Here is a 24,168-nt window from a genome sequence, read left to right as displayed (position 1 = left end):
GCTCCTCCAGCTTTCTTAAGCAGCTTAATTATTGCATTTTTATCCCACATTTATCTCCAAGGAATACATGGGTTTACCCCCCCCCCCTCAATGAATCCCTACTACGACCCTGCGAGGTAGGGTAAGAGGCTGGTGTGTGGCTGTGTGATTACACAATGCAATTATTTCGTGGGGGGGGGAACAACCCCCATTTAGAGGAGGCTTCTGTCATCTCTGTATGATACCCCATTCTCACCCTCCACTCTTTGAATCCACCTCTGATGAGGGATTTGTGATCCATTCTCGCCTGGTTCGAGGACTCAGCAGAACAACCTGCCTTGACCTTCTGTACGTGCCGAAAAGCTAGAGGGCAGATTGAGTCCCCATCCGAAACACATCCTTCAAAATCCAGGGCAGAGAGAGAGAGAACCGTTGAGTCCCCCCTTCTGTGCACGGGTCGCTGCTCTGAAATGTGTGCCGCCGTTGCTTGTGGAGCAGAGAGCTGCCCCGGCTCTTTGAAAACTAGGTCACCATCAACATGGAAAACAAAAGCAACAATTTCGTGCCTGCGAGTGAAAGGAGAACTCCAGTGTGGGACAGAGTGCAGGGCCCACGTTTAAAGCAGCAACGGCTAGCAACTCTGGAGCAGAAAACTTGGATCAAAGATCCAAATTACTCCCCAAGAAAATGCAGCTCCCGTAGAAATGATGCTAATTGTGCTAACGCCCTTCTGGTTTCTTTCATGCCTTTGCAATGTTTGAACTACTTTGCATAATGTTTTTGTTTCGCTTGCTTGGGGGAATTTGGGGGCCTGCAGCTTCTTCTCAGCCTGTTCACCACCAGCTTCTGAGATGAACAGACCTTGTTCACCACCTCCTCCCCAAAAAAACCCTTCCAATTTCATCCATGAGAGCTAGAAACTTGCTTTTGCATGTCCTCGATTTTAAAACAAGAGCTCGCCCTTCCTGGGAAGCTGGGCTTTGCTTCCACTTCTGTAATAATAGCAGTAATAAAAATCATAATTATTATAGGTAAAGGGGCCCCTGACCATCAGGTCCAGTCGTGTCCGACTCTGGGGTTGCGGCGCTCATCTCGCCCTATAGGCCGAGGGAGCCGGCGTTTGTCTGCAGACAGCTTCCGGGTCATGTGGCCAGCATGACAAAGCGAACCAGAGCAGCACACGGAAACGCCGTTTACCTTCCCGCCGGAGCGGTCCCTATTTATCTACTTGCACTTTGATGTGCTTTCGAACTGCTAGGTGGGCAGGAGCTGGGACCGAGCAACGGGAGCTCACCCCGTTGCAGGGATTCGAACCGCCGACCTTCTGATCAGCAAGCCCTCGACTCTGTGATTTAACCCACAGTGCCACCTGGGTCCACCTGGGTAATTATTATAATTTCTATTAACTGACCTTCACCCTGAGGTTGCAGGACGGGTGACACCATTAGAACACAATATTAAAAACAGTCTAAACCAAGTTACAATCACTGGGTCCTAAAATCAAAAGCCAGGGTGACAAGGTATGTATTCAGCATTCACCAGAATCTGGATGGTGAAGGCGCCCAACGCATCTCTGTGGGGAAGGAGTTCCACATCTTAGGGGCTGCCACAGAGAAGGCCCTGTCCCGGGGTGCCCCCCCCAAATATCTGAGGGAGGTGCAACTGTTTTGCTGTTTGCTGCCCTGGGTTCCATCAGGAGGAAGGGCAGGATCGATGTTTAATAAAGAGTGTTTGCTGCCACAAGCGATTGTCTGTGTCTACTACTCCCAACTGGTAGATGTAGCCTCCTTGTCCAGGAGCAGTCTATCTCCAAATAACCAATACCTGCAGCAGTTGGGAGAAGCCTGTAGCCTTTACAACTTGGACTTCCCATGGGGGCATCCGGTTGCCCTCTGCCTGAAGCAAGCTGCTCTTTAAGCTGTTCCAGCAGGGCTCTCTCTGATACGGGTAACGCACAGTGGGGAGGAAGGGGCCTGGTAGAAACTTGGATTGCAGCTCTTCCCGTGTGTCTCTCTCTTCCTTGACTCTGTGCTTTCCTCAGATACGGAGCTCCTGGCGTGGAGTTCACAGGCCTACATAGGGAAACGGCGACAGTCACCCAGATGCACTTTCTACCTGGACAGGTAAAAGAACGGTACCTTTTGGTCTCCTCTTGACACTGCCTGCAGGTTGATACCCCTTCCCTGTCGGTATTAGGCAGCCACCTGCATTGTATTTTTTTTGACCCCGTTGGGAACTTTTCTGGCGTGGGCTGGGGTGCAAAGTCAAAACACTGAAAAGGCAGAGCAGGCCAGTTTCTTAAAGACGATTGAGAATAATAGTGCTTGTCTTGTATCTCAGGTTCTATAAATGCTCGGAACTTAATTGGAGTCCCGTTAAAGAGGGGAAAGGCAGCAAAAAGCCCAGAAGACAAGTTGTGGTGCCCAACTTAAGATGACTTTAAAAGAGGTTTAGACAAATCTGTGTCTAATGGCTGTCAGAGGCTACTAGTCATAATGTCTGTGCTCTGCCTCCACGGTCAGAGTCAGCATTGCTTCCTAACACCAGTTGCAGGAATCTGCCCTTGTGCTCAGATCCTGCTCGTAGACTTGCCACAGACTTCGGGTGGGCCGCTGGGAAAAGAGGATGCTGGCGTATAAATGAGCCATTGGCCTGAGCTAGCCAGCCCGTCTTAAGATTAGATAAGATAAGATAAGATATCTATATTGTCATTGTCCCCTTGCGGGAACAACGAAATTACTCGGTTGCTACATCCACTCAGATAAAGCATTCCACATAATCCAAAATTACAAAACCTAATTAAAACAGTAAATATAATACAAAATAACAAGTAAAATAAGATGACTTCAAAGTCCAGGCTTTCCATTTAAGGCCGAAATCGCTCTAGAGAAGAAACTGTTCCTGAGACGGCTCGTTCTTGCCTGCATAGTTCTATATCTCCGTCCCGATGGCAGGAGCTGAAAGAAATGGTGACCAGGGTGTGTTGGATCTCTTGATATGTCTAGTGCTTTTCTATGGCACCTGGTGGTATAGATTTGTTCTAAGGTGGAGAGTGAGCAGCCAATAATTCTCTCTGCTGTTTTAATAATTCTACACAGCCCTGCTCTCTCCTGAGAAGTACAGCTTCCGTACCACACACATAAACTCTATGTGAGCACGCTCTGTATGGCACAGTGATAGAAGGCAAGCAGCAGCTTTTGTGGAAGATGGTTTTTCCTTAAAATTCTCAAAAAATACAGTCTCTGCTGCGCCTTCTTCACAAGCCCCCTTGTATTAACACTCCAGGACAGATCCTCCTGTAACTCAATGCCTAGAAATCTAAACTACACGCTTAGATGATTTTCCTTCTTTTCCAGGGCCGGCTGCTGTCTCTCCTCGACGACAACACCCTCCACCTTTGGGAGATTTACCAGAAAGATGGCTACTCTCACTTGGAGGAGACCCATAGCTATGTCCTCCCCGGACGTCCAGGGTTCGACACCGCTAAGTACTCATTGCTTGCTTGCCTCCTTTTTCCTCCTTTTTGGGGAGCTGTGGGTTCTTGGGAGATGACCCCCTGCGAAGATGCAGGGACCGCTTTAGCGATCTCGTAGATTACTCAGCATCTAGAGGATCCCGCCTTCGCCTTGCCTTCTTAGCCACCACCTGCCTTCCTGCTTCGTAAGCTGTCTCCCAGCTGCCTCTCTGCTGTTAGGCAGCTTCTAAGCTCCCCAAGATCATTTGCCTCTATTGAGAGTAGGTCTGGACGATACTTGTTTTTCAACATTGCAATATATCAGCAGCTAAACATCGCAATATACATTCGTACCTTGGTTTTTGAACAGCTTAGTTCTCAAATGTTTTGGCTCCTGAATACCGCAACTCCGGAAGTGACTGTTCTAGTTTGCGAACTATTTTTGGAAGCCAAACGTCTGACAGGGCTGCGCTTTGGTTTGCAAACATTTTGGAAGTCGAATGGGCTTCCTGAATGAATTCCGTTCAATGGCTGAGGTACGACTGTACTGAAATCTAAGGATGGAGCTATGTAGAGACTTTGGCTGGCTTCATGGTTTTCCCCGCATCGTGATTCTTGCCTAGCACACACAAACACATTATGATTCGTGGTGTATTGCCAGGTCAAAAAATAAGAAACCGTTATCACAGTATGGATTTTAATTGGTTTTGGACGATATATTACCCAGCCCTAGTTGAGAGTATATGCTACATGGCCTGCCCAGCCTCCAAACTATCTGTGGGTGCAGTGGGGCCGGCTATCCCATCAACAGCGGCCAAGTGAGAGTCATCTTCCAGTCTGATGAGACTCTGTACATGGAATGCAGAGGAGGAATCATTATGTCCTTTGCCTTGGGTGGTGGCAGAACGACCTCGGCCCAGTATACCTGAAGGAGCATCTCCACCCCCATAGTTCAGCCCGGACACTGAGATCCAGCTCTGAGGGCCTTCTGGCGGTTCCCTCACTGTGAGAAGCAAAGTTACAGGGAACCAGGCAGAGGGCCTTCTCGGTGGTGGCGCCCACTCATCAGATGTCAAGGAGATAAACAACTACCTGACTTTTAGAAGACACCTGAAGGCAACTCTGTTTAGGGAAGTTTTCAATGTTTGATGTTTTACTGTGTTTTTAAAATTTTGTTGGGAGCCTCCCAGATGGGCGGGTTATAAATTTGCACCTGCCATGGCAAATTTAGAGGGCAGGGGTGAGAACAGGCAAATATAAATAGTAATAGTAGTTGTTGTTGTTGTTGTTGTTGTTGTTTAGTCGTTTAGTCGTGTCCGACTCTTCGTGACCCCATGGACCATAGCACGCCAGGCACTCCTGTCTTCCACTGCCTCCCGTAGTTTGGTCAAACTCATGTTCGTAGCTTCGAGAACACTGTCCAACCATCTTGTCCTCTGTCGTCCCCTTCTCCTAGTGCCCTCAATCTTTCCCAACATCAGGGTCTTTTCCAAGGATTCTTCTCTTCTCATGAGGTGGCCAAAGTATTGGAGCCTCAGCTTCACGATCTGTCCTTCCAGGGAGCACTCAGGGCTGATTTCCTTAAGAATGGATAGGTTTGATCTTCTAGCAGTCCATGGGACTCTCAAGAGTCTCCTCCAGCACCATAATTCAAAAGCATCAATTCTTCGGCGATCAGCCTTCTTTATGGTCCAGCTCTCACTTCCATACATCACTACTGGCAAAACCATAGCTTTAACTATACGGACCTTTGTCGGCAAGGTGATGTCTCTGCTTTTTAAGATGCTGTCTAGGATTGTCATTGCTTTTCTCCCAAGAAGCAGGCGTCTTTTAATTTCGTGACTGCTGTCACCATCTGCAGTGAAATAGTAGTAGTAATAATAATAATTAGTAGTAGTAGTAATAGTAAAAGTCTACGCCACTCTGGGCGGCTTACAGCATGTATTAAAACATAATGAAACATCAAACATTAAAAACTTGCAGAAACAAGGCTGCCTTCAGATGTCTTCTAAAAGTGGTATATAGTTCTTTATCTCCTTGACATCTGAAGAGAGGGTGTTCCACAGGGAGGGCGCCACTACCGAGATGGAAGCAAGACGGTTGAGCTTTTCCGCAGAGGTAAATTTCAGACAGAGCTGCCCTCAAGGAGACCTTCTGGTGGTAGAATGTCTTGCCTTCTTCAATCCCAGGCTCAATCCCCAGCCTCCCCTTATACCTTGGGAGAGCTGCTGTCAGCTAGTGCAGGCAGTATAAGGCCTCTTCCTCTGTTCCTGTGTCCAAAACCCAATGCTTTGGGGAAGAAGCAAGGGTTTGTCAAGCACATTCCAGCTTCTGCTCTCACTCTGCATGTGCGAGGGAGCCGCAAAAAGGACTAGCCGCTTGCCACGTGCGGTGACTATGCGCCCTTCGCTAGCGCCTGCTTCCCTCTCCTGGTTTTGTCTCCCAGCATCTGTAAGCTTGCATTTCTCGCAAGCGGGTGCTGCAGCTTCTCTGCCCATGAGCGCTTGCTCGTGGGAAGTGTGGTCTGTGCTTTTCAGGTCCGAGGCTCTGAGCTGGCGGCGTAGCTTTAAAAGAGCATCACGGGAGAGGGAAGAAGAGCAGCTTTCTCTCGGGTTCCTCTGCTTGGGTGTGCGGGGCCTGTCAATCTTGTTTAAACGGCTGCCTGGTGGCGGTGGTTGGACAGCATTTGCCACGGCTGCGCAGACTTTCTCCTTGAAATGCGTTTGCTCTCTGGGGGGTGTTCACTATTCAGATTGATTTTTCCATTTGTGGGTGCGTACAGTCTAGGACGGTGGTTTTCCAGCTGTGTTTCTGCCATCAGAAATGTGAAACTAGCTTCCCAAGGCATCAGAATCTCAGGAAATTGCAGGGCACAGGGGGGTCTCCGTGCTTGGCTTTGGCCAGGCATAGGCAAACTCGGCCCTCCAGATGTTTGGGACTACAACTCCCATGACCCCTAGCTAACAGGACCAGTGGCCAGGGATGATGGGAATTGTAGTCCCAAAACATCTGGAGGACCCAGGTGTGTAGTGCCCCACACGAAGGGAGCGGGTCCTTTTTATTTTTATTTGCAAAAATATCTGTGCTGCAAATATCAACAATAAAGCTGCATTTGCAAAACTAGTGTTGCATTTGCAAAACTAGTACAGGGGTCTCCCGACTTACGGGCTACCTTCCCGGGCACTACATGTAAACGTGAAATCGCCTATACAGTTGTACCTTGGTTTTCGAATAGCTTAGTTCTTGAACGTTTTGGCTCCCAAATGCCACAAACCCAGAAGAGACTGTTCTGGTTTGTGAACTATTTTTGGAAGCCAAACGTCCGACGTAGCTTACGCAGCTTCCAATTGGCTGCAGGAAGCTCCTGCAGTCAATCAGAAGCCGCACTTTCGTGGTTTCCGAACATTTTGGAAGTCGAATGGACTTCCAGAACGGATTCCGTTCGAGTTCCAAGGTACAACTGTAGTGGACAACACCATCTAAAAAGCCAAACTCCACCAAAAATCCATAAAAATCTGCCGAAGTCCACCGCAGTCACTCTCTCTAAACCTCCTTTTTTCAAACTCCCAACCCTCCACAGGCTTCAAAGGTCGGCGTAAAGGCTCACGGCTTTGCAGTTGCAAAGGCTGCTGGGATTGCTATCAGTTTTCCTGCTCTTTTGGGGCCATTTTTACAGCCCCCCCCCTTTTAGGGGCCAATTATGCTCTTTTCATGCCTTTGTGCCATTTAAATAGACTTATTTAATTATTCCCTGGCACCCCACACCAGACAAATGCACGTGAGTGGGGAGACGCCTATATAAGCTGCAGCACAAATCAGTAGAAGGGTCTCAGGATAGCTGGATCCCTCTTTAGGGAAAGCCTGGGTGAGCAGATGAGTCTTTTCCAGCACTGTAAGTGCCTGCCTGTTGTTTCTGGGAACACATTCAAAAGGGCTGGTGCCACCACTCTTAAGGCCCTGGTCCTAGTGGGCGCAAGATGAATCTCGGGGGCAAGCAGCCTTACTGAGAGCACCTCTCCTGAGGATTGAAATGAAAGGGCAGGGTTGTGATGACGCAAGGCATTCCTGGAGGTAACTTTGGAACTCGCTTCCTTGGCCAATGCCCACGGCGAGAGGGTGTCCCAGAACACCTTGGAAAACCATTGGCCTGGCGATTGAGCAAGGATGGCTCCTGATCGCTCTCCTCTTCCTGACAGCTCCCCTCCCAGCATCACCCGGGTGACGGTCATCTTGTTGCGGTCAAGCTGTGACGTGGCCTACCTTGGCACAGAAGGGGGTGGCATCTACTTCCTGGAACTTCCCGGCTTGACGCTGCAGGAGGACAGGACTCTGTACCAAGACGAAGTCCTGCAGAGGTGAGCTCGCCCCAGCGATGCTTCTGAAAGGGTGGGGTGTGCGAATCTAAATTCAATTAGGGTATAAATGTGGGCGCGGATGGTATCTAACTCCAAGTAGGCTTGCTAAGATGTACAGGACTGAATCAGATAAGTGCTGGAGATGCAATGAGGTGGAGGGAATATTCTTTCATATGTGGTGGACTTGTAAAAAGGTAAAAGCGTATTGGGAAATGATCCATAATGATTTGGAAAAAAAATGTTTAAAAGTACTTCCCCCCCCCAAAAAAACCCCAGAGTTCTTTTTGTTGTGGATAATTCAGACGGAAATTCCCAGGTGTCAAAAAAGGTTATTTATGTGTGCTACTACTGAAGTCATTGATATTTTAAGGTTGTTTAAATGAATATTCTAAAATAGAAAATAGAAAATTTAATGAAAATTATGGGGGGGAAGAAAGAAATGTGGGCGAGGGAGGTCCTGTGATCCTCATCCCAGTAAAATATGCCGGCTGCTTAGTGAGCGGGGAGAATCTGTGACAGAGAGAAGTCTAGAATCAGAGACAGAAGCTAAAGCAGGAGAGGGAGGCCAAGAGACAGAGATTAGTCAGGCTGACAAAGAGTCACAGGCGTCCCGTCCCCCCTCCTGCTGTGATGAGTTCCCCTCTCCTCTGTCTCCCAGTACCCAAAGAGGGCTGAAGTGGGTGGAGCAACGATAGGCTGCATGTAGGCGCAGTCTCTGATTGCTTGAAAAAAGCCCTGTAATGGAGCAGGACTTTGATGGCTGCAGAGAGGCGGGGACTTTCAAGTGTTGGCAACTGCTCCTTGGGGAAGTACCTACCAAGGATGAGCTGCTCTGCTCATTAAGCCTGACATTCAGCCAAGTCAGTTTTTGCTAATGAAGTGTTCTCTCCGACTGTGTGATGGACAATTTTGCATGCAGAGGGTTCCAGACAGGGCTGGGAAAGAATCCCACTGCTATTGCAACTCTTGGCTAGTAGTCGGTGTACAACATTCTGACCTGGGTGGACCAATGGTGTTGTGCTCTGTGCATACAAGGCAGCTCCCTGTTTAATTTAGGACCCTGAGGACTGGGATCTTAACATTATTTTTAGAGGCAGGACCATAGTTCAGTGGTATAGGACCTGCTCTGCAAACAGGAGAAGCTATTCCTCTCCTGGAACTGCAGTTCCCAGAGTGGGAAGGAAACAGGGTTTTTTCCTAACAACTCTTAGCACCTTTAACAAACTGCAGCTCCCAGAATTCCTTGGGTGAAGCCATGACTGGATCGATGACCCACAGGGTCCCTTCCATGCCTGAAATTCTATTGTTCTATTGTTCTCCGTCCCTGCCTTGTTATCCCACAGGGTCCCCGAAGACTACCGATGTGGGAAGGCGCTGGGTCCGGTGGAATCTCTGCAGGAACACCCCAAAGATCCTGCCAAGATCCTGATTGGCTACAGCAGAGGCTTGATGGTTCTTTGGGACGGAAGCACGAGGGAAGCTGAGCACCTCTTTCTGGGCAACCAGGTAACTCTTATTTATTTCGTTTTTTTGGAATTTTTAAAATATCCCATCTTTCTCTAAGGAGCTCAAGGTGGCACCCGTGCCTTCTCCCCAATCTCATTTAATCCCCATCACAACCCTGCGAGGTAGGCTAGAGGCAGTGGCTGGCCCCCAAGGTCATGCCCAGTGAACTTCATGGCCGAGTGGGAGATTTGAACCCGGGTCTCCCAGGTCAAAGGCTAATTAACATTCTATGTCCTTTTAAATGGGTTTGGGGAAGTGGGGGAGGAGTTACTGTTTTGTTCTTGTACTTATTGTGTATTTTGCATTTGCATTTTGTATTTTTACGCTGTTCTTCATCCGAAGATCTCGGGGTGGCATGCAAATTAAATAAATAAAATATATGAATAATAAAATGCCGACGAGCCCCCCCAAAACACGTTTTCTCCCCCTGCCGCACTGACCGTTCTGTTGCCCAGAGGTCTTTTTGCCCTTCCCTCTCTCTCTTTCTCGCCATTGTGTGCGTCCCAAGTGCTTCAGGCCTCACGTTTTGGGTTTTCGTCTTTTGCAGCAGCTGGAGAGCCTCGGATGGGAGCGGAGCGGCCAGACGATTGTGAGCTCTCACAGCGACGGAGGCTATGCTGTGTGGCCGGTGACGGGCAGCTCCCCAAAGACCCTGCAGCCAGCCAGCACCACTATCCCTTACGGTGAGGCTAATGGATATAGGGTCTCTACCAGCAATTTGTCTGGGCTCTACATCCAGTGTAAAAACGGGGGGAATCCTCCTTGATGCACACGTCAAAATCACTTCTCTCCCAACTGGGGCGGGAAAGTGCCGAAAGACTGTGACTCGCGCAATTTGATGTACCGGTATTACTTTGTTGGGAGCTGCCCAGAGCGGCTGGGGCAACCCAGTCAGATGGGCAGGATATAAGGTTGTTGTTGTTGTTACATCAGAGGAGTGTGGCTAGCCCAGAATGGCTTTGTGGGCTTTGTCGGCCTCGAGAAGAGGTTGGAATTGGGGTTGGGTTGGGAGGAGAAATGTGAGCCAGGTCATTTTCTTCTGCTTGCGTCTTACAAAGTGAGGACGTTACTCCAAATTCTTCCTCTCCCGTTCTAGGTCCGTTCCCATGCAAAGCTATCAACAAGATTGTCTGGCAGACGTGTGACTCAGGGTAGGTCTCGTGTCTGGATTAAGAGTAGATTTTACTCCTTGGCTGTGCACCTCCCGTGCCCTTGGATTTTGCAACCTGTGTGATATTAACGTCCTCCTGGCTTCTTTTCACCTGCGGCGCTTTTGCGATGGGGTGACCTGGAGGGGGGGCTCAGAGGACGTTGAAGTTGCGTGGCCTTGTTGCCTGACTGCTGTTTCTAACTCCCGTCCTGTAGGAGCCCCTATATCATCTTCAGTGGGGGAATGCCCAGGGCCAGTTATGGAGACAGGCACTGTGTCACCATCCTGCAAGGACAGACCTTGGTCACCCTTGATTTCACGTCGCGTGTCATCGACTTCTTCGCCGTGTGCAACACAGAGGTAGAGGAGGGTAAATACCTTTTGTTATTTTCAAACATCTCTTTATCCCAAGAGGATATGTTTAGACAACAGCAGCCAATCTGATTGGTTGCATGCATATATCTCTGCTTCCCTCCAAAGAGCTCAAAGGTGACCTGCATGCTTCTCCCGCCCTCCCCCTGCTTCCCCCTTGTTTTTATCCTCACCACAACAACCCTGTGAGGTAGTGTAAGGGGAAGAGAATATAGGGACCCCCCTCCCCTCATCAGAAGCAGCTCTTCCACAAGCAGCGATAGCAGCGAGGACGCTCAGGAGTCCAGTCAAGAAGGGGAGAGAAAGGGCCAGGGCTCTGGTAGCAAGGGAGAGCCCCTGCTACACAGGAAGGAGGAAGAGAGAGAGGGGGAAAGGGGGGGAGAAGGAAAACATGGAGCGTAGACCCTTTTCCCCCTCCGGTTCTGGAATTACGCAGGAGAAGGAGGGGAAAGAGATTTGCTGTCCCGAGACTCTTATGTTGGAGGAGGTCCAGGGGCGGTCCAGTGCCGGATTCTGCATCGGACTGAGCAGACATGCTTTTACACACCAGTTTCACTGTAAATAGATTGCACCAATAAAGACTGTTTAAAGACAAGCATGCGGAGCGTCGTTACTCTAGAGTAGTCGCAAGAATCCCCTGACAGGTAGGTTGGCCCGAGAGACAGTAACTGGCCCAAGGCCACCCAGTGTGCTTCATGGCCGAATGGGGATTTGAACCCTGGTCTCCCCAACATCCTAGTCTAGTACTAATTTACAAATCTGCAGCATGACCACGTTTGGAGAACGTACGGTGTGCCATTCTGGTTGCCCCATCTAAAAAAAGGGGGGGGGATTGGGGCTTTTGGAGAAAAGATGAGAAACCACCATAGTAGTTTGTAAAATGATACGTGACCTGGAGAAAGTGAGCAGAGAACGACGTTTCCCCTTTTTTTTATATAACACTAGAAGTTAGGGACACCCTGTGAAGCTGAATGTTGGCAAATTCAAGAAACATGAAAGAAAGGACTCCTTCACTCAGCATGTGTTTAAACTGCGGAACTCTCTCCCACTGGAGGCAGCCACCAACATGGATGGCTTTAGAATAGGACTAGACAAATTCATGGCCTATTAGCCAGGATGGCTCGGCTCTGTCTTCACTGTCGGAGGCAGCAATTCTTCTGAATTCCGGTTGCTGGAAACCACAGGAGGAGAGAGAAAGCTCTTGGGATCCTGTTCTACTTGCAGGGTTTCCCATTGATCCACTGTGAGAACTAGATGGGCCATTGGCCTGATCCAGCAGGCTCCTCTCAGGTTCTTAACAGAGACAAGAACACCATTGTTCTCTCCCTCTCTGTTTTCTCCATCTCTGCCTCCTAAGTTGTCCTCTCTCCTTTCCTCCTCGGTCACCCACAAAGTCAATCTGTCCTGGCGCATCTTAATGGGGCACGTCCCCCACTCTCTCTCTCTCTTCCAGAGTTCGACAACCCAACCGCCTTGGTGGTCCTGGTGGAGGAGGAGCTGGTTGTCATTGACCTGCAGACGCCGGGCTGGCCCACCATTCCTGCCCCGTACCTGGCCCCGCTCCACTCCTCGGCCATCACGTGCTCCTACCACATCTCCAACGTCCCCCTGAAGCTGTGGGAGAGGATCATCAGCGCGGGAGAAGACCAGAGCCCTCGCCTCTCCTTTGTGGTGAGTTGGCGCAGGGATGTCTCTGGAAAGGCCGCCTCGCCCCCCCCTTTGACCCTCTTGCATCATGGCCAGAGGGGGGGTCTCGCTTCCTTTGATGACCCCCACAAAAAGAAGCATGAAGCTGTGCCTACTGCACACAACAACAACAACAACAACAACAACAACAACAACAACAACAACAACAACAACAACAACATTTTACTATTTATACCCCGCCCATCTGGCTGGGTTTCTCCAGCCACTCTGGGCAGCTCCCAACAGAATATTAAAAACATGATAAAACACCAAACATTAAAAACTTCCCTAAACAGGGCTGCCTTCAGAAGTCAGATAGTTGTTTATTTCCTTGACATCTGATAGGAGGGCATTCTACAGGACAGGTGCCACCACTGAGAAGGTCCTCTGCCTGGTTCTCTGTAACCTCACTTCTCGCAGTGAGGGAACCACCAGAAGGCCCTCAGAGCTGGACCTCAGTGTCCGGGCAGAACGATGGAAGTGGGGATGCTCCTTCAGGTATCCTGGGCTGAGGCCGTTTAGGGCTTTAAAGGTCAGCACCAACACTTTGAATTGTGCTCAGAAATGTACTGGGAGCCAGTGTAGGTCTTTCAGGACCAGTGCTATGTGGTCTCCACTCCCAGTCACCAGTCTAGCTGCCGCATTCTGGATTAGTTGCCATTTCTGTGTCACCTTCAAAGGTAGCCCCACATAGAGCGCACTGCAGTAGTCCAAGTGAGAGATAACTAGAGCAGGCACCACTCTGGCGAGACAGAGACTAAATACTTCTGTGCCCAGGACATCTGAATTAGGGGAGGGATAGTAATTCTGGTGAGGGACACATTGTGCTCCTTCTGGGATAGTTTGCCCACCTTTGGTCCCCACCCTCCACTCAGCTCTCACCTGTGGCTCCTAGAAGCTGTCGGCATGTGGTCGTGGCCACATCTTGGGAACGGCTTCGACTGGCCAGCTAAACGAGGCTTTGACTGGCCCATTTTGCCCAGACAGCAGCCCAGCAATGGCTGCACCTTAGTTTCCAAAGCCTGGGAGCCCGTCTAGCTTCTCTTGGGAGTATACACTACACTTTCTCCAGCTGAACTGCGGAACTCAACGCTGCAAGATATAGCAATGGCTATCAGTGTAGAAGGCTTTGAAAGGGGATTAGGCAGATTCATGGAGGATCAACCTTTCAACAGCTCATAGCCACAATGGCTATAGATTACAAAGTGGGGGGAAATATTACAGAATGGTGGTGGAATTCCCTGCCTATAGAGGTGGCGCTTGGCTTCTTCATTACAGTGGTACCTCTACTTACGAATTTAATGTGTTCCGAACACAGATTCGTAAGTCGAAAAAATTTGTAAGTCGAATCCCATAGGAATGCATTGGGAGAAAAAATTCGTAAGTCGAAGCAACCCTATCTAAAAATTCGTAAGTAGAAAAAATCCTATCTAAACCGCATCCAAGATGGCGGACGGAGTTCCATTTGTAAGTAGAAACATTCGTAAGTAGAGTTATTCATAAGTAGAGGTACCATTGTATATGGCTTTCGGCAGATGATGAAAACACACCGCTTTAGCATCCTGGTCTTGGGCACCCTGAGATGTGTGTTTGCAGGAGCCGCCATATTCTTGTGTTATGTAGTTTTTAATTCTGAGTTTTGAATTGTTGTAGCCCATTGTGGGGCCTGCTATGCATGCAAACCGGGGGTCTTTGGATAAAGGGTGGCACTCTGGCCACAATTCTCTTTTCCCACATTTGTCTCCATCTCTCTCTCTCTTAGCAGAACTGGCCCATTAACGGAGGGAGGAACCTTGCACAGGAACCCACCCAACGGGGGCTTCTCTTGACCGGGTACGTTGTGTTTTGGTTTCTCCCCAGGCTGTCCTCCTCCTGAGTAATGTTGTTTGTGCCGAGTGCGAATCCCATACACGCAGTACACCTTAAAGCAGAAGGCAGCTGAGGCAGGGTGTTTGAGAGCAACCTCCCTTCAAGCTGGGGCCCCGTCAGATGGTGTTCGGCTGCCATCGCCACCTGCCAGCGTGGTGGGGGTGAGAGCTGTGGTCCAGCAGTTACTCGAGGATGCCAGCTCTGTGAGATTGGGGAAGGGCCACAACTCGGTAGCTAAACACCTGCCTTGCATGCACGGAAGTCCCAGGTTCAATTCCCGATAGCTTCTCCTGTTAGGGCTGGGAAGGACTCCGTCTGAAATCTTGGAGACGCGCTGCCAGTCAGTGTGTAGACCAGGGTTTCCCCAAATTTGGATCTCCAGCTGCTTTTGGACTACAATTCCCATCATCCCTGGCCACTGGTCCTGCTAGCTAGGGATGATGGGAGTTGTAGTCCAAACCAGAGACCCAAGTTTGAGAAGCACTGCCCTACAACTTTGGGGGCTCCCAGGCCTCATCTGCACTACGCATTTAAATCGAGGGAATGTTATCAACCATGCTCTTTTTAAAATATATAATAAGCAATTCATTTTCATTGCAGTTTATCTGCTTTCGGACCGATTTAAACAACTTAAGATTTCTTATGTTGCTCAGGTCCTACTTTGCATATTTTTATTTTTTACAATTACATATCACTATTATTAATAGTAGTAGTAGTAGTAGTAGTAAGAAAACACCTAGTGGTTTATAACAATGATGCACAAAATCATACAGCAAAAGCCATGTAAAAATGTGTTGCAGCTTGAAATCAGCTAACCGTAAGGGGCAGATGCTTTCTAAACTAATGGAATAGAAGAGCTTTCAGCAGTTTTTAAGAGTTGGAGTGCAAGGTGCACTTTGTTTGTATAAAGCATCGTCCAGTTTCTGGAAGCGCAAATTTGGAACAGGAAGAATCCCCCCCGCCCCCCGCTCTGTGGTTGAGACACTTCTCCTTGGGTGTAGTGAGAATCCCACCCCCCCCCCCACCCCTTTTGCTTTGGCTGCCTGGCAAGAATGCATCAGTTGTCCTTGTTGAGGGTTTCCCCCTCTCGTTTCCTTCCTTTGCTCTTGGCAACTCCTGAGCTGCTTGGTGTCAAGCGTTACGTGGTCCAGTCTTCTTCACTTTCCCCCTTGGGGAGTGGAGCCAAGGTTTCGCTAGCCAGAGGCAGCAGATGTTCAGGCCCAAGCAGAGGCTTCAAAGGTAGGGAAGTTGAAGCAAGCCGGCCAGATCCTGGCTTGCAGCCAACCTGCGGTAGTCTCTCTGGGCAGGAAGTGGCCCGTTCGGTTCTTACATGAGCTGTGAGTTGGGGGTCTTTTGGCCACCTCACACAAACCGCCCGTTCAGTTCTCTCCGCCCTCCCACCTGCAAAATGGGGATAATCAGTGTGGTCCTACCTTAGAGACATGATTGCAAGGATTAGAGAGGCCATAATAAACAATGTGCTTCTTACAACCGAAATGTGCAATGAGTCACTTGTTATGGATTCTTTTTTCCTGGTTGAGATAGCAGAGTGAGGGGGAGAAGACTAGAGAAATCTATTCCAATGGGGTGGTTTCTCCTCCCTGTATTTTCCTTCTCTTTCCCAACTGCCGCATGAGGGGACTGTTATAAAGCCTTTTGAGTCGCGCTGCCAAAACCAATTGCAACCTGATCTCATTTTCTTAACTCGCTCTCTTTTTCTCTCGCCCGCCAAGGGCAATCTGGTAATATTTGGCGTCTGCGCCTCCCAAATTCCTCCAGCGTGCGGAAATAATAATAAAAAACCAGGACTTTTCAGGTTTTGCTTTCGAGGGGCAAAGGAAGAAGTCGGGAAGAGATCAGATGATTGGAAAAGTGTGTTTGCAAAAAGATCGCATCTCCTCTCTGCACTGGGCAGAGTTTGGTTTCATAGTGGGGGGGGTGAGTTAGCCGAGCTGAATATATTCGCTGTAATGCTGTCAAGGACAGAGTTGTCAACATATTGGCACCCCCAGATTCTTGCAGCTGGAATAATTTGTGGGAAAATCACTTTTCTTCTGCCAGCTGAGGCCATTTGTGCACAAATCTGCAGAATGTGTGGGGTGGGTGTGTTGTTGATGCTGAACCACATCTGCCGTCATCCTTGGCCACCATTAATGCTGGCTGGACCTGATGGGAATTGTAGTGCGATGGTACCTGAGGTTAGCCAGAGGTTAGCCACATCTGGCCTAGGCGCCAGATGAGAGTCTGTGCAGGAGGAGGAGAGTGTGCAATTTACTCCTTGCCATTTGTAAAAAAAAAACAAAAAATGGGAACAGGTTCCGCTAGGTTCCACTACAATAAGCATGCACACCAGGTTGGGGGGGGCGGGGACCTCTGGCCCTGCAAGTCTTACTGAACTTCCACTCCCAGCATTCCACTTCCAGAAAACATGGCCAGGGATGATGGGAGTTGTAGTTCAGCAGCGCCTGGAGGCCGAAAGGTTCCACGCAGCTGAAACAAGTTGCAAGTATTCCGCCTTGTGGGATACCTTTGGGAGAAGCAAAGGCTAAGGCAGTGGTTTCCAAACCTTTTTCAAAGAGGGCCAGATGTGATGAAGTGAAGGGCTGTGAGGGCCGACCAAAGTTGCTGAGGTTTCTTTAGGATTTTACCCCAGGAGACGAACTGCTTCAGGGGCCGGATTGAACAGACCGGCAGGCCGGATTAGGCCCCCCAAACGGACTGTGGACATGCCTGGGCTAAGGGGCCAACCTTACACAAATCCGGAGAGGAGTCCCTAAGATGGTTGGATGCCTCCTTCCAGCAACTCCTGCAGTCAAGCTGGCGCAAAACATATTGCACTGCTTTCCTTTGAACCCCATCAGTGAGGCCGGGTTGGGGGGGGGGAGGCTTGACATCTGGGCAGCACTGGACCTCCTTGCACACTGTCCAAGTTTGCACCCTGGGGAGGTTACTTGGGTGCTGCTAACGCAGCGGTTTGACTTCACCCTCGGAGACACTCCATTGCCTCTTGAGACAGATGCCAACAAATTCCTTCTCGGAACCAAGCTAAGAGAGTCCCAGGTAAGAAGAACATGAGAAGCTGTGGGAGCAGGCCCATCTAATTCAGCTTCCTCTTCTCACACGTGCCTCAGCTCTGGGGATTCACCAGCCACGAGAGGGCTTTTGTGGGGGTCTCAGGCCTTACTTGTGGGTTTCCCAGAATGAGCATCTGTTTGGCCACCGCGAGAACAGGAGCCTGGCCTGGCCTGGCCTGGCCTGACCCAGCAAGACTCTTCTCACGATCTTACAGATATTTTCCCCACAACCAGCCTTTGCCAAAAACAACCTTCCTCTCCACAGGCATGAAGACGGCACGGTTCGGTTTTGGGACGCTTCGGGAGTCTCCCTCAAGCCGCTGTACAAGCTGGGCACGGCCAACATTTTCCAGACGGACTGTGAGCACAACGATAGCCTGAACCAGTCTTGCGAGGAGGACTGGCCGCCCTTCCGGAAGGTAACAACCCCCCCTCCAAATGCCTGTGCTCTCATGGTAGGGGATCGGATGGGGGCCCTTTGCTCATTGGGGCAGAGTGACGACTCTTGCCTCACAGTAGCTCTGTGTCTCTTGAGCTGTGTGGTTCAATAGGTATGGATAGAGAGCCTCCCATTGCCTTCCATCCCCATCGTTCTGCCCGGACACTGAGGTCCAGCTCCGAAGATAAATAATTATACAGTGGTGCTTCGCTAGACGAATTTAATTCGTTCCATGGGTCTTTTCTTATAACGAAAAATTCGTCTGGCGAATCCCATAGGAATGCATTGAATTTTTTTTGAATTTTTTTTTGCCCATAGGAACGCATTAATTGAATTTCAATGCATTCCTATGGGAAACCGCGATTCGCTAGACGATATTTTTTGGAAAACAAATTCGTCTAGCGAGGCAACCTCTACAAGAAAAAACCTTTCGTTAAGCGGAAATTTCGTTAAGCAGGGCATTCGTTAAGCGAGGCACCACTGTATGAGCTTCGGAAGACATCTGAAGGCAGCCCTGTATTGGGACATTTTTAATGTTTGATGTTTTAGTGTGCTCTTTTATCTGTTGGGAGCCACCCAGAGGGACTGGGGCAACCCAGTCAGATGGGTGGGGCACCACCACCAACAACAACAACCAAACATTATGAACACAACAAACAAACAAACAAACAAACGTTACTGTTACCTTGCTTGGGGGAGAAATCTTTGTTTTATGCCTGCAGTCCAATAGCAGGTTGCCAGTAAGTCCCTCTTCCCAGGGAGTTCTGGGAATTGTAGCTCTTTCAGAGGAATGGGGGTGTGTGTCTCTGCTCCCTTAACAAACTACAGCTCCCAGGGTTCTTTGGGGGAACTGACGGCTCTTGCAAGTGGCAGGGTACGGCTTTGAATGCACAGTGTCGATGGAGCGTCGGAGTAGAGAAGCAGGTTGATCTGTGTTGATTTCTGCTATGTCGGTACTCATTATCTTGTCTCGCTCGTTTCTAAAGGAATTTAAAATCGGTTCTCTTTTCTAAAAAAGATTTGGCTAATGCTTGTGGAATTGTGCCCCCATGTGGAGGAAGTGCGTCGCTGCAGCTTTTGAGCTGGATGCAAACTTTCATAGTCTGAACCTCACCTACTACGTAAAAGTATATACTGCGTTGTTGTTGTTGTTTTTTTAAAAAAAATGCAGAACATTTTCAAGCTTGCTCATCGAGGGCAAGGCATCTTTTCTACCCCAGGCCCTTTTTGCCCCATGGACCGTGGGGGGAGGGGGCGGTGTTCTCGGTATCAACCAGTTTGGGAAACTTGGTTCACGCGGTTTGATGAAACACTGCAGAAAGAGGCCCATTGTGAGCTGTCCTCTACTCCCGTCATACGAACACATGCTCCAATATATACAGCGCTTGATTGCTTTCTTCTTATAGAGGGAATTGTGTGGCTCTGATCTTCATATCCTCCTCTCTCTCTCTGGAAATGAATGAATGGATATTTGTCCTCCAGGTTGGCTGCTTCGACCCTTACAGCGATGACCCCAGGCTGGGGATTCAGAAGATTGCTTTGTGCAAATACACAGCTAAGATGGTGGTGGCCGGCACAGCAGGGCAGGTAACTGGGAAAGGCGTAATTTTTCTGAGCCCCGGGGTGCAATCCCTCGTAACCTGCCCACACCTGCTGGCCTGGAAGCTCCAGCTGGTGCTGAAGGCAGCGGCCGGGCAACTGATGAGGGCAGGCGGCCAACAGCATGTCAGACCTCTGCTTAAGCAACCACATTGTCATGCTGGGTTCCAGGTCATTGTGCTGATACAGTGGTACCTTGGTTCTCAAACTGAATCCGTTCCGGAAGCCCGCTCCAAAACCAAGGCGCGTTTTCCCATAGAAAGTCATGCAAAACTGATTAATCTGTTCCAGACTTTTAAAAACAACCCCCAAAACAGCAATTTAACATGAATCTTACTATCGTAACGAGACCATTGATCCATAAAATGAAAGCAATAAACAATGTGTGCAATCACACAATCAATCAATAGCTGAACTGGGTTCCACACAGTTACAAAAGCAAAACAAAAAGAGCCACAAAAACAAAAACGCAAAATAAATAGCAAAAACAGACAGACCTCAGCGTAACACTCAAAACGGAAGTGTGGCACTCAAATGAGCTGCTGTGTGAAATTCCCAGGTGTCAAAAAAGGTTATTTATGTATGCCACTACAGGCGGTCCGGTCCGTGTTTTGTGGAAAACAAGCGAGGTCCCAACTAAAGAAGAATAGCAACTTAAGTTGACAGAATATGCGCAGCTTGCAGACTTAACATATAGAATAAGAGAACAAGAAGAACATACATTTAGAGAAGATTGGAAAACGTTTATTGAATATATGGGGGATAATTGTGTACGCTTGGAAACATTGGCAGCATTAAGATGAGTTCAACAGTGTAAATAAGTTTTGATGGATGCAATAGTGGTTTAGTTTTTGTAAAAATTTGTAGGGATTTATGATACGCAAAATGAACCATGGAAAGAGAAGAAGGGAAGTCATTGATATTTTAAGGATGTTTAAATGAGTATCTTAAATTGTAAAACAGAAAATTTAATAAAAACTATATACAAAAAAGGGAGACCGAGCTGCTGTGCTCACTAGGCCTGACACTCGGAGGTTGTGTGCTTGCTAATAAAGCCGTAACTCCATCTTTGAACCATGCGATTGGTGACTATGCGATGACTGCTCCTGTGACATAGGGTCACGCTGCGCTCACACACACCCCGTGTGAAACTAAGAAGCAGCTTCCTCTTGTCCCTGATCCCCGCCTTTCTGCTCCCCCTCCGTGGCAGGTGCTGGTGATGGAGCTCGCCGATGAAAAGTCAGAGCACCTGATCAATGTGGCCGTGGTCGACCTCCTCCAGGACCGCGAGGGCTTCACGTGGAAGGGCCACGACCGCCTTGCCCCCAAGAACGGCTCCCTCGCCTTTGCCCCGGGCTTCCAACCCAGCGTCCTCGTCCAGTGCATGCCCCCGGCGGCCGTGACAGCCGTCACGCTGCACTCTGAGTGGAACCTGGTGGCTTTCGGGACCAGCCACGGTTTTGGGGTGTACGATTACTACCGGAGGAACTCTGTGCTGGCCAGGTAGGGGGTGGGGGGGTGACTTTTAAGGTGAAAGCACCGAGCACCTTCATTTTAATCCTCAAGCAGTTAGTATCTGGGCTCAATTCACGAGTGCTGGTTTTGACCATGTAGTGGGCTCAGGACCCCACTAACTCACAGGCTTGTCTCTCCCCACGTGAACTGCCCCGTATCCTGTGGTCATCATCTGATGCTCTTCTTCATGTGCCTCCCCTTTGCAGGCCTGGAAGGTGGCAACGCCAGAACCAGCCGCCTCGGTGGTGGCCCCTCACTCTCTCCAGGAAAGCCATCTTTAGGCAACAACTTCCCTTTAATTAAAAGGGTGGTTTTGCAGCCTCTTTTTAAAAAGAATTTGAAATTTTTAAAAAAATCGGATTTTTTTAAATTTAAATTGGAGTTTAAAAATGAAATGCTTTTGGAGGAAAAATCTTTCTAAAGATAGCTTTCTGTTTCAGTTACAGTATAGTCCAAAGGCGCTTCAACAGGAAATAAGGATTTGTTTTAAGTTTTTCATGTGTGCTAAAACTCAGTCTTAAGGGGTTTTTTTATTTAAAAAAAAACCCCGTTTAACCACATCAGTTAACAAACATGGATACATATGCTATGAAGTTAAATAAATTGTTTAAATTGTTATTAAGGAAATGATTATTTTTCTCCGTCCCATAAAGTAGAGCAGAAAAGTTGTCCTCATATAAATAATAATAATAATAATAATGATGATGATAATGATAATAATAATAATTTTTTATTTATACCCCGCCCATCTGGAGGAGTTTCCCCAGCCACTATGGGCGGCTTCCAACAGAAGTTAACCGTTTAATAACAGTTTAATAACTGTTTAATAACAGTTAACTTATTAAAACTCACCATAATTTCATAATTACCTGTCTATGTATTTCTAATAGTATAACCAAATTAGAATTTTTTGATATAACTGTAGAAACTACTCTGAAAATGTATTATTCCAAAAATGAAACCTTCATCTGGTTGTAAATATTAAGATTGTACCAGCAAGAATGATTTTTTCCTGTAAAAAAATGATTGAAATCAAGTCTTACTGACTAGTGATTTTAATCGTGATTTAAATCGATTTGATTTAAATAAAACCCACCCTGCTGCTGCTGTCTCTCAAACAGGTGCACGCTGCACCCCAACGACTCCCTCGCCATGGAGGGGCCTCTGTCTCGGGTGAAATCCCTGAAGAAGTCTCTCCGGCAGTCATTCCGCAGGATCCGCAAGAGCAGGGTGTCCGGGAAGAAGAGGGTCAACACTAGCAGCCCCTCAAGCAAGGTGAGTGGACTGGGGCGCGTGCCCAGTTAGGAAAGCTGCGGATTCGAGTTCTGGGTTAAACCCTAACAAAGGTTTGGGAAGGAGGGAAGAGAGAGGTTGAGGTTCTGGGACTGGTGTATAGACGCGGCACCAGCAAGGGAGCCTTTTCGTTTCCCAGTTTGGGGGGAGAGATGCTTCTTGTAAGGGGCTGCACCTCAAAAGGCCCTGATTGGAGAAAGGGGAAATGGCTCCGCCTCCCGGGGAAAAGGAGCCTGGCAAAGGCGGAAAACGGAGTGGAGAACAGCTGCCGGTCAAGGTAGGCAGTATTGGGCTAGATCAGGGGGAACCTTTTGGATGTTGCTGGACTCTGACTAACTCCCAGTGGCCCCTAGCCAACAAGGCCAGTGGTCAAGGATGAGTCAGAGTCCAGCAGTCTCAAGAGGAGAACAGAATAAAAAGATAAACGGAAGATAAAAAATGGGCCAAACCGGGAATCATGGAATCATAGAGTTGGAAGAGACCACAAGGGCCATCCAGTCCAACCCCCTGCCAAGCAGGAAACACCATCAAAGCATTCTTGACATACGCCTGTCAAGCCTCTGCTTAAAGACCTCCAAAGAAGGAGACTCCACCACACTCCTTGGTAGCAAATTCCACTGCCGAACAGCTCTTACTGTCAGGAAGTTCTTCCTAATGTTTAGGTGGAATCTTCTTTCTTGTAGTTTGAATACATTGATCCGTGTCCGCTTCTCTGGAGCAGCAGAAAACAACCTTTCTCCCTCCTCTATATGACATCCTTTTATATATTTGAACATGGCTATCATATCACCCCTTAATCTTCTCTTTTCCAGGCTAAACATACCCTTGGAATGTCGTGGAGATAGTTGGGGATGGATGGGGAAAGTGCTATTGTAGAGCAGGGGGGGGGGCGCAGAACTGTTTTTGAAGCATCACTCTGACTGTTTCTCATCTCTGGCGATGGCTTGACACGAATCTGCCTCCCCCCTCCTCTCTCGCCCCCGTCAGGTGCAGGAGGCAAATGCCCACCTGGCTGAGCAGCCCGGCCCCCACGAGGTGGAGATGACCCCCGTTCAGCGGCGGATTGAACCCCGCTCAGCTGATGACTCGTTGTCGGGAGTCGTGCGCTGCCTCTACTTCGCCGATACCTTCCTCCGAGACGGTAAGGAGTAGGAAGAGGTTGCAACACGGGTGGAAAGGGACTGGAGTCTGGAATGGCAGGTACTCTACTGCCCAACAGTCCCAGGCACCCATGTCTGGTGGCAAGGGATGATGGGAGTTGTAGTTTGACAGCGCCTGAAGGGCACCTAGTTGGGAAAGGCTGGCAGCCTCAGTCCTGGAATTGGTCACTTGGCACGTTCGAACGGCACTTTATTCCGCTCTCACTACATTTTGCAAACTCTTAGTTCTGCATTATATTTGAACTTTCATGCGACGCAAAAGCCATTTCTGGAACGAAAGTTCTCGTTTTTGTGTTACTTACTTTCGGGGGGGGGGGGAAACCCATTTGTAAACCATATGGAAATGAGCGCTAAACTTGTATTCCGCTATAGTTCCGCTATTATTAAAAATAATAATAAAATTTCTATTCTGCCCTTCATCCGAAGATCACAGAGCCGTTTGCAATATAAAAACAAAAATACATAACAGCAAACAAAATCAATACCTCACACACACAGTTTAAAAGGCCTGATGGTTTAATCCGCCAAAGGCCTGGTTGAAAAGGAAGGTTTTTGCCTGGCACCTAAAGATAAGAAATGAAGGCACCAGGCGGGCTTCCCTGGGGAGAGCATTCCACAAATGGGGAGCCTCTGCAGGAAAGGCCTGTTCTCGTGTTACTACCCTCCAGACCTCTCATGGAGTCCAAGGCACATGAAGAAGGGCCTCAGAGGACGGTT

The 24,168-nt window shown here is 48.7% G+C and overlaps 1 protein-coding gene across 4 annotated transcripts in view; it reads left to right on the top strand.

The window, feature by feature from the left end:
- Positions 1–24,168, top strand: part of LLGL1 (LLGL scribble cell polarity complex component 1) — an 83,306-nt gene that overhangs the window by 45,110 nt on the left and 14,028 nt on the right. Inside the window, exons 3-16 of one of the 4 annotated variants that reach the window (XM_035132325.2) lie at positions 2,021–2,102; positions 3,336–3,451; positions 7,630–7,788; positions 9,132–9,294; positions 9,842–9,977; positions 10,391–10,445; positions 10,660–10,814; positions 12,270–12,487; positions 14,268–14,335; positions 17,711–17,864; positions 19,367–19,471; positions 20,694–20,986; positions 22,120–22,273; positions 23,279–23,432. In XM_035132325.2, coding sequence (XP_034988216.2) covers positions 2,021–2,102; positions 3,336–3,451; positions 7,630–7,788; positions 9,132–9,294; positions 9,842–9,977; positions 10,391–10,445; positions 10,660–10,814; positions 12,270–12,487; positions 14,268–14,335; positions 17,711–17,864; positions 19,367–19,471; positions 20,694–20,986; positions 22,120–22,273; positions 23,279–23,432 — 2,012 coding nt within the window. Of the gene's footprint in view, positions 1–2,020; positions 2,103–3,335; positions 3,467–7,629; positions 7,789–9,131; positions 9,295–9,841; positions 9,978–10,390; positions 10,446–10,659; positions 10,815–12,269; positions 12,488–14,264; positions 14,336–17,710; positions 17,865–19,366; positions 19,472–20,693; positions 20,987–22,119; positions 22,274–23,278; positions 23,433–24,168 lie in introns of all 4 variants that reach the window. The other 3 variants (XM_035132324.2, XM_035132322.2, XM_035132321.2) reach the window with 3 other exon arrangements.

The sequence above is a fragment of the Zootoca vivipara genome, chromosome 14, assembly GCF_963506605.1.
Source record: "Zootoca vivipara chromosome 14, rZooViv1.1, whole genome shotgun sequence".
NCBI lineage: Eukaryota > Metazoa > Chordata > Lepidosauria > Squamata > Lacertidae > Zootoca > Zootoca vivipara.
This window is presented reverse-complemented; position numbering and strand designations above follow the sequence as displayed.